Source organism: Macrotis lagotis, chromosome 1 (genome assembly GCF_037893015.1).
Source record: "Macrotis lagotis isolate mMagLag1 chromosome 1, bilby.v1.9.chrom.fasta, whole genome shotgun sequence".
NCBI classification, from domain to species: domain Eukaryota; kingdom Metazoa; phylum Chordata; class Mammalia; order Peramelemorphia; family Peramelidae; genus Macrotis; species Macrotis lagotis.
Window position 1 is genome coordinate 278,548,586 of NC_133658.1, and position 10,230 is coordinate 278,558,815.

Sequence of the window (10,230 nt, forward strand, 5' to 3'; positions counted from 1 at the left end):
AGAATGGAAATCTATCCTATTTACATTAAGGCATACACAATGACTCTGAATCTATCCAGACAGTTTTGAATCCATTTGATTATGTAGTTTTCTATTTGTAGCTCTCCATTTAAATTTCTCCACAAAAACAGTTTGGGATACTTGATCTCTTGTAAGTTTTACTAGGGGCATCCATTTCCTTGGAGCATTATGCATTTATGGGGGAACTGAAGAAATTGAATTTCTGAATCTGAAAAATTTGAACATGAGAACCTGAACTCTAGGGGAACTCATTGTATAGAGAAGCCATTTGGCACAAGATGAGAAACTAACATGGGATCCTGTTTTCTATTCCCCACCCATCAAGAAATTCAGACTTTTGAGTTCTTAATATTCTGCATTTATTGTCCCCTGGAGAGAGATCCCAAGGTTAACCAGCCCCTGTGGTAAGAGGTTGGATGAGACCAGGATGGCCATACTGAGGAACAGATAAGAGAAGGGACCAGGTATCTCCAGTTCTCTAGCAACAGATGAGCAAAGATGAAGTTGGGCTTGGTAGAAGGAACCAAGATGGGCTGCTGTCTGTGGAACTTTGGATATGTAGAGAAGGAGCTGGGAATTGGAAAGTGAAATGTAGGAGGTAGGGGCAGGGCTTGGGATGGATCTGGGTGCTGATTTGGCATGGTTCAAAGGTGACACAGGAACAGAAAGAAATTGAGACAAGGAAAGAGATAGACTCAGACGAATAAGAGAGACAGACAGACAGACACACACACACACACACACACACAGAGAGAGAGAGAGAGAGAGAGAGAGAGAGAACTATGGACAAAGGAAGAAAGGACAGAGACAGGAAGGAAAAGAGAATAATTTCAAATATAAAGACACAGGGATAAGGGAATTGCAAGAAAGAAAAAGAGATAGAATGATGATAAATCTAGGGAGAGTGACAGGATGATAAGACAGTAAGGCAGTCAGATACAGAAACAGAGAATAGACAGGGAATAAATGTTAATGACATACACACATCTATGTCTATATCTATATCTATATCAGAATTATAGAAATAGACCATAAAGAAAGAAAGGAGAAAGAGATGGAAGAAGAAAAAAAAATTGTAGAATAGATAAGAAGGGAAAAGAGAGAAAGAAAAACAAAGGGAAGAGGACAAGGAAACAAATAGATACTAGGATTCTCCTCCCTGGGAAGACAGAGATGGGTACATGGGGCTCCCATTACCCCTGTACTCAGATCAGTCCAAGACCTCTAGTAAACACCCTTCTTTTCCCCTAGGTCTTGGGGAGGCTCATACTCACATCATACTCAGGTCTCATCATTGATACACTTCTCTGAGAAAAGTTTGGAAAGGAAGGAGAGAAACAGAAGTCATCAATGTGGGGTGGGGACAACTCCCTGGCCTCCAAAGACATTCTTCTTCCAATCCCCACACACATACACACCATCCTAGGTCTTACCATCTTGGGAAAGGAAGAGAAGTAATTCACCAGAGAGGCCTAATGATTGGGCAAATTCAAGGAACTTTTCCTTTGGCTCAGACTTGAGCTCTTTTGTTCTTCCTACAGTCAAAGGGACAACAAAGTTTCAGTCTCAGAGGTTTTCTCCCAGATGGTCCAACTAATGAACCTTTTTCTCTCCCCAGCACTCATCCCAAACTCTCAACTCTGTCTTGAGCTCTGACTGAGCCCTGTCCTAAGAGACTTGCTCACATGTGCTTGGCATCCCAACCATCAAGAGAAGAATACAGAAACAGGAATAGAAGTCATGGGGAAAAGAGCCAAAGTTTGAGATTCCTAGACGTGAGTGGCATGTCAGTGACCAGAACTTGGGACTAGTACTCTACATGGGAGCCATGTTGCAGGGATAGGCCCCCTCATTAAATGTAAGTGAAGTGGGATAGGACTCTGTGAAAGAAGGGGGAGGGATCATTCAATCAATAAACATTTATTAATTACATCCTATATTCCAGCACTATTTTAAGGACTCAGTAAAAATAAATATAGGGGAGGCACATTATCATTATCTCTTCTAAGAATTTGTATTAATAGTTCTTTCTTTCTGCACACATGCACACATGCACATATACATATACATATAACCATACATATGTATATACATATATGCCTATAAGATATGTATATAATAATAATAGCATTATTTAGAACTTTACATACTTTATTTCCTTGATCCTCACAATTCTGTGAGGTGGGTCTCATTATTATCCTCATTTATTACAAATGAAAAAATTAATGTTGTGAGAGGTTATGTGATTTGCCCAGGATTAAAGAATTAGCAAGTACCTAAGGTAGAATTTGAAATCAGGTCTTCCTAAGATCAGATCCCCTGCTGCATCCACTGCACTGCTGTGTATGCATATAAATGTATATTTATCTACATATATAAGAGCTAAATATAAGTGCACATACATGTATGTTTATAAATTTGCATATAAAATATACACATGTATATATCAGTATGCATATACATAATATAATGTACAAATGTATCTATTTACATATCTAAGTTTATACATATATTTTAAAGCCTTAAAATCACTGTCCTCACAATAAGCAATGAAGAAGGTGTCGTGAATATTATTAATATCATTTTACAGATGAGAAAACTGAGAATTCAAGTGATCTGTCTAAGGTCACACAGTTAGTAAATGATAACATGAGAACTTTGTCTTTTGACTCAACAACCACTGACATTTCCACAATAATCTTTCTGACTTGACTATGGAGTGGCTGGCTGGTGGGAGATAGGGGCTCTTTGAAGGGGAGGAAGCTCAGTTACTCAGGGATTCTCTCCTCCTCTCTCTCCTGGCTCCCAGACAGAGATACTTCTGGGGTATGGGAGGAAGTGACCTGGGATACACCTAGCAGAGGTACTGGAAAAGCAACTAAAGACATACCATATAGGCTCGCCATGAAGTTCACCTTGCTCTTTTTGGCACTGTGAAAGTATAGAATGGCAAATTCATCGTAGTCAGTCTTCACCACTCTGAATACATACTTCGTTACTCCATAGGCTGGTCATGGTGGGGAAGAGGTGGGAATGTAGTCAGAGACTCAGATTCAGAAGGCCTGGTCCCCACTGAGGTCCCAAATTCACCTCTTCTGGCTGTGCTTCATCAGAGGAAGGGAGTGACACTAGATTCCTCAACCCCAGCCAAAGGCCAAAGATGCTGTTGGGCATTTTCCCTTTCTCAGTCTTCTGGCAGGATCCCTCCACTGAATAACTTGTCTGAGTGAGAGGTCCCCACACTTACCTCTAAGGTTGTCCAAAGCAAATTGACCTCGTTTACCCTTTGGGACAAAAGTCCTGAACCCAATATCACAGGACTCATCCCTAGAAAAAGGAATGGGATGTGTGTATGTGTATGTGTGGTAGGGTCCCACACATTCTGGGTCTCCAGACTCCAGGGCAGACACTTAGATATGTTATCAAACCATCAGGTGAGATATATGCTGGACCCCAGTGTGGACAAGATGTAGTCCTGGAACCCAAGATTGGGTGCTGGAAAAAGGAGGAGAGGCCCCTTCTCCCCCCTCCTAAACTCCTCTCCCCACCCCCCCCAAGTGCATCCCTCACTTGATCACATTGGAGATAACTCTGTAGCTGTGGTCTGCTTGTAGCTGGTATATAGTAGCATACATCTTATAGTGGGCCAGGCCTTCAGTCTTGATGTTTTTCCCTGCCAGGCCGATGACGAACCATTTTCCTTGGAACTGAAGGTAAGACTGGTGACTGGAGGTCCGCATGAACAGAATGCTTACCTATGCAATCATTTTCTAGGACACTAGAGGCAGTATAACCCCAGAGAACAGAGAGTCTGGAAATGGTGATACGTAGGTAAATGGAGCTAAACTAGAAACAGAAGTCCTTTAGGTTCTGTACTGGGTGGAAATGAATGTCTGCTCTACAGCAGGCCAGACATAGAGAGCTCTTTGGCAGCTCTGACTACAATTCAACAAATATTGAAGTACCCTAAGGCCCTGCACTAAGAACCAAGAACATATATTTTTAAATGTAATAAAAGAAATAACATGAAAAATAGTATAGTCCCTGCACATGACTCAAGAAATAACACTCTACTGTTAGAAAAAATAATTCAAGATAAAATATGAAAGGGAAGAGAAGAGGTCTAGACAAAAGTGCCTTGAGAAAAGAGGAATTAGAGAAGATATTTAACAGGGTAATATCAGTAAAGGCTTCCTAAGAATTGGTCTCCTGGTCTAAGCCTGCCCTTTGAGTGTGAGATTTCCTGGGATTGTTGCCATCCTGGGTGATAAGAAAGTCATATTGTAGAATAGAAGAAAGAATATCAGATTTGCCATCAGAAGAACTAGGTTTGAGTCTTTGCATTGTAACTCACTACCTGCATGATCTTTGGTAGTCCCTTGTCTTCTCTGGTAATCAATTTCCTCCTCTTTAAAAATGAGGAGCTGGAAAAGATGGTCTCTGAGATCAATCAATCAACCAACATGTAGTAAGCCCCTACCATGTGCTACAGACTAGAGCTACAAAGACAAAGTTGAAATTGTTCCCCCCCTCCAAGGGTTTAAGTTCTAATATGTGTACATGTAAGTATGGATGAGAACAGACAAAGTAGATACAAGGTCATTTAAGAGTTTTTTCTAGCTTTGGTATTCTAGGTCCTATGTCTGCACTGAAAAATTAATAACTATGCAAAGGCATCAGGAGACTGGAGACAAATCTCCCCCATCCAAACAGTGGCTTCCTCAGCACTGGCATATCTCTGACATCAGACAAAGACAGAGTGAGAGCAGAATTTTGCTCTTTTGACTAGTGGTTTAACTTTCTTTCCTTATCCCACATTGTCTTACTCTTTTTTGAAAGTTTTATTTTCCCTATCCTGTCCCTGCTCCTCAAGTTCTATAATAGGAATTTGACTTACAATTCCACCCCACCCCATCTCTCCAACCGCACCTATAGTTCTATTGGACTCCACTTACCTTCTCTGCCTGGAAATCAATCTGCAGAGGAATTTTTGACAGGGATGGTGCAGAGAGTTGGTTCTTTAGAGTCCCAAGAAGGATCAACCCTGTCCATAGTGGATTCAAAGACATCTTTCTTCTGGTTGGCTGGATCACTGGAGAGATCCTGAGAAGATGTTGAGGGCTGGACCTGATCAAGTAGGAAAGGAGGCAAATAAAGGACTTGGCCTTTTTTAAGGGCCTGACTTGTCTAGCTACTAGGCAGTTCATTCTTTCAGTGCAACATTTAGCAAGGGTTATCACCTTGTATACTGTCAATACTCCTCTTGGTTGGGATTTGAAAAGATGGAAGAGAGAGGGTAAAAAAGATTCTGTTGGTAGGGAGGTAGAAGAAAGAAGATCCTATTTCTATGCCCCTGAAAAACAGGATAGGTCTGAGCACTCCATTTACCCATTTATTCATTCAAGCAAGTAAATCTAGAATGAACACCCACCATAAATATAACCCTGTGTTAGTTTCTGGTTAAAGAAAAAATGTAGCTAGAAGGCTAGGAAACCCAAGGGTCCAGTCCTGAACTATGGGGTCTCTACCTCTGTTCTATTGCTGTCCTCTCCAGAGCCAACTACTGAAGTAGTTGGACAGAATACATCCAGGATCGGGTACTTGATGAGGACCCAAGAAGGTCTACCTGTCTCTGCTAAAAGCAGGATGGGTTATTTTTCTTAGGCAAAGGGAAGAGGGTAGGTGCCAGGCGTGGGGAAGCTGGCAAGAGAGAGGAACCACCTCTTTTCATCTGCATATCAAGAATATGGTGTCCCTAGCATGGAATGTCCTATGTTCTTGTCTCTAGGCCACAGGGCCCAGCAATAGGATTGCTGTAAATTTTTTTTTTTTAGAGAAAAGGATAGGCCTCCTGCTCTATTAAAAAGTTTCCAGACTCCTGGCACAGAGAGAGAGAGAGAGAGATGGGGTCTTCTGAATAGAAATTCCAACCTTAAGATATAGAGCCAAAAAAGAGAGAACTTGGCATTTCAAGCAGGGCCTGTCAAGTAGGACACTCCCTGGGAAGTATGAGAAAACTCATATTCACTCATTCCCAGTTGGTCTACACAAGGGGCTTGGTCTAAATGTTCTTTAAGGTCCCCTTTAAGTTCCAAACCCCTATGGTCACAGTCCCCCAAGTGATATGGTATGTGGACCCCAGATGAGAAGGTGAGGGGGGGGTCCTTAGTCATTGCTACCCCTTTAGCTCTAGAAATTTCTAATAGAAAAGTGCTCAGAAAGGACCCAGGAGTAGAAAAAGGAAGGCCTGGAGATGGGTGTGACAGCAAGAGTTCAAAACAGCTCCAATCTCATTGCACAATCCCCACTGTTAGTCCTAGCCGGAATATGGTCAGCAGGAAGGACTAAAGCCAGATTCCTACCAGGCTGTGTGGGGAGGGGACAAAGGATGGACTCCAGATGTATCTACTCCATAGATAAACATGATGACAAGGCAGTTTTAGCTGGAATTTCACAAAGGTTGAGGAAAGGTGAAAAGGTTGGAATTCCTCCTCATTGCTACTGCACATCAGATCCCAAATAAGGCTCACTTGGTAGATGCAGCAAACCTATAGAACTATAGAATAGAATTATTACATAGACAAGAGATTCTTACTATGGACTTTTAAATTTCTGTACTATTTTGCTAACTTTTTTCTTTGTTTTACCTTGAATTTATTTAAATTAAATTTTATTTTTTCACTTACTATTGCTAACTGTATTTCCCTCCATCCTATTCCCCTTACCCATTTATTCCATTCTCTCTCTTTCACCCTGTCCCTCCTCAAGATTGTTTTGCTTCAGACTACTCCCTTCCCCAATCTGCCCTCCCTTCTGTCATTCTCCCCATTCTCTTATTCACTTCTCCTCCTACTTTCCTGTAGGGTAAGATAGATTTCTATACCCAACTGAGTGTGTATGTTATTCCCTCTTTGAACCAATTCTGATGAGATTAATGTTCATTCACTCCCCCTTACTTCCCCCCCCTTGTAAAAGTTTTTTCTTGTCTCTTTTATATGAGATAATCTATCTCATTCTACCTCTCCCTTCCCCTTTCTCCAAGTACATTCCTCTCTTACCCCTTAGTTTTATTTTTTTAGATGCTATTTCTTCAAATTCAACTCTCTGTGCCCTCTGTCTATAAATATATATTCCTTCTAACTGCTCTAATCATGAGAAAGTTCTTATGAGTTACAAGTATCATTTTTCCATGTAGGAATGTAAACAGTTTAACCTTATTAAGTCCCTTATGATTTCCCTTTCCTGTTTGCCTTTTTATGACTTCTCTTGAATCTTTTATTTGAAAGTCAAATTTTTTTTTATTTTTTATTTTTTTAGGTTTTTGCAAGGCAAATGGGGTTAAGTAGCTTGCCCAAGGCCACACAGCTAGGTAATTATTAAGTGTCTGAGACCAGATTGAACCCAGGTACTCCTGACTCCAAGGCCGGTGCTGTATCCATTATGCCACCTAGCTGCCCGCTACGCCACCTAGCTGCCCAGAAAGTCAAAATTTCTGTTCAGGTCTGGTCTTTTCATCAGAAATGCTTGAATTTCCTCTATTTCATTGAATATGCATTTTAACCCCAAAAGATTTTACTCAGTCTTGCTCATTGTAATTATCCTCTGGAATATCATGTTCCAAGCCCTGTTATATTTTAATTTGATAGCTGCTAAATCTTGTATTATCTTGAATGTGACTCCATGATACTAGAATTCTTTCTTTTTTTTTTTGCTTGAAATATTTTCTCTTTGACCTGGGAGCTCTAGAATTTGGCTATTGTTTTACTGCATTTTAAGGTCTCTTTTAGGAAGTGATGGGTAGATACTTTCAATTTCTATTTTTCCCTCTGAGTCTAGAATATTTGGGGAGTGTTCTCTAAAGATGATGTCTAGGCTCTTATTTTTTGATCATGGCCTTCATGTAGCCCAATAATTTTAAAATTATCTCTTTTGGATCTATTTTCCAGATCAGTTATTTTTCCAATGAGAATTGGAATTCTTTGTCTAGTTTTTCATTCTTATAGTTTTGTTTTATTGTTTCTTGATTTCTCATAAAGTCATCAGCTTCCATTTGCTGAATTCTAATTTTTTCAGTTAATTCTTATACCTCTTTTATCATTTGGCCTAGTCTCTTTTTTAAGGCATTATTTTCTTCAGTATTTTTTGTATCTCCTTTACAAAGCTGTTGACTTCATTTTTCATCATTTTCTTGCATCACTCTCATTTCTCTTTCCAGTTTTTCCTATTCTTGATTTTTAAAATCCTTGTTGAGCTCTTCCATGTCTTGAGGCCAATTCATATTTTTCTTGGAGGCTTTGAATGTAGGAGTTTTGACTTTGTTGTCTTTTTCTGAGTGTGTATTTTGATCTTCCTTGTCACCATAGTAGCTTTCTATGGTCAGAATTTTTCTGTTGTTTGCTCATTTTCCCATTCTATTTCTTGACTTTCACTTCATTGTTAATGATATATGCTTTCAGGGTGTAGGGTACAATGCCTCAAACTTCTTCAGTTTTGTGCAGCTGTTTTCATAGATACTTCTAAGGACTTGTAAGTTTTCAGTTTTTCCAAAGTCCTTTAATCCTGGCTTTAATCCTGGTGCAATACACCTTTTTTGCCGACCTTCTAAGTTGCCATGGGCTAGAAAATTGTTTCACTCCATCTTTTTTGTGGGTTCTTTCACTCTAGAATTTGTATAGAATCATTAAAGATATTTGAAGGGGTTTGAGAGAGACCTCACGTGAATTTCTGCCTTTACTCCACCATCTTGGCTCTACCCCTAAGCTCAGAACTTTTCATCAAAACTATTTGGAAATCTATTTTTTCTCTCTTTTGTTTTTTAGAATATTATATTTTATGCTCTCTCCCTTATAGTGGTAGTTGTCAAATCTTCTATAATCCTGACTGTGGTTGCTCAGTACTTAAATTCTTTCTTTGTGATTGATTAAAATATTTTCTCTTTGATTTGGAAGTTCTGAATTTTGGGTACAACATTGGCTATAACATTTTCATCTTAGAATTTTCTTCAAATTAGTGAACTCTTTCTATTTTTACTTTACTCTTTACTTCTAAGAGATATGGGCAATTTTGATTTATTATTATTTGAAATATGATATCCAAGGGTTTTTTTTATTCTTAACTTTCAAGTGGGCTGATAATTCTTAAATGATTCTTCTTTGATCTCTTTTGAAGTTCAGTTGTTTTTGATATATGATAGTTTTCATTTTCTTCTATTTCTCACTCTTTTGACTTTGTTTTCACATTTCTTATTGTCTCATGAAATCATTAACTTCTTATTGGTCCATTCTACTGAGTAAAATTTCATAACTCATGCCAAAATGTATATTCTCTTTTCAAGATTAACCTCCATAGTTTTCATTTCTTTTTCCAATTGTTTCCCTCTGTTGCTTTATTTCATTTATAATATCATTTATACATATTTTAAAATTCTTACCTCTTTTCTTCCAAGGATTCTAACTTGTCTTGTGGGTAAACTGTGTTTTTCTTTACTTATAGGCAATGTTTTGTAGTTATTCTCCTCTTTTGTCTTGGGAATCCCTAGTATCATAATAGTTCCATATCCTTTTTGGTTTAATCATTTTTCTAGTGATCTGCTTTTGGCAATCTAGCATTGTTGGACTATCTTGGAGTTCTTTGGAGACTGAGTTTGTGACTCTGGTGCCACGAGAAATAGCCCTGCCCTGATTCCATAGGTGCAACTGGGTCTATGATCTGCTCTACATATCCTAGACTGGGACAATTGGGTGCTGAGTTTATGTTCCAGGTTCCTGAAGCAATTGGTCTGAGCTGAGGCTAAGCCCAAGGTCAGTTCTGTGAATCTATATGTTGCAGGACTAGCTAGGAGCTCTGGGCATGAAATCTGAGCTCCTGACCTTCTGGGAGAACCTTTACTTTTGAACTTGGATCTGTGATTTAGTGCCCCCTGCTGCTGATCTAGCTTAGAATTCTGGGTACTTGAGTCTGGGATCCCAATCCACTCCTGTTCCAGAGATCCTGCCCTGAGTCACTTGCCTGTAGGTTGAATTTATGACCCTGGGCTAGAGAGCTGTCTCATTGTTCTTTAATTTTCCATTCTCAACTCCAGCATTCTTAGGTAGTGGTTTTGATGAGAGGAGCTGGGTGCTGTACTGCTTCCTTCTATTCTGCCATCTTGGGTAGTTTCAAGAGCAGAGAAAGCTGTATTTTAATATAATTAGTTTTCTTGGCAACTCT

General features: G+C 39.4%; 1 protein-coding gene across 1 annotated transcript; it reads right to left on the reverse strand.

Annotated features, from left to right (window-relative positions):
* Positions 1 to 1,302: 1,302 nt before the first annotated feature.
* LOC141491644 (neutrophil gelatinase-associated lipocalin-like) lies at positions 1,303 to 8,763 on the reverse strand. The gene is made up of 7 exons (XM_074192553.1): positions 8,756 to 8,763; positions 4,977 to 5,148; positions 3,592 to 3,728; positions 3,269 to 3,348; positions 2,912 to 3,028; positions 1,455 to 1,556; positions 1,303 to 1,328 (listed from the first exon to the last, which is right to left on the reverse strand). The coding sequence occupies exons 1-7, from the start codon at positions 8,761 to 8,763 to the stop codon at positions 1,303 to 1,305; spliced, it is 642 nt and encodes a 213-aa protein (XP_074048654.1).
* Between the last annotated feature and the right edge of the window lie 1,467 nt (positions 8,764 to 10,230).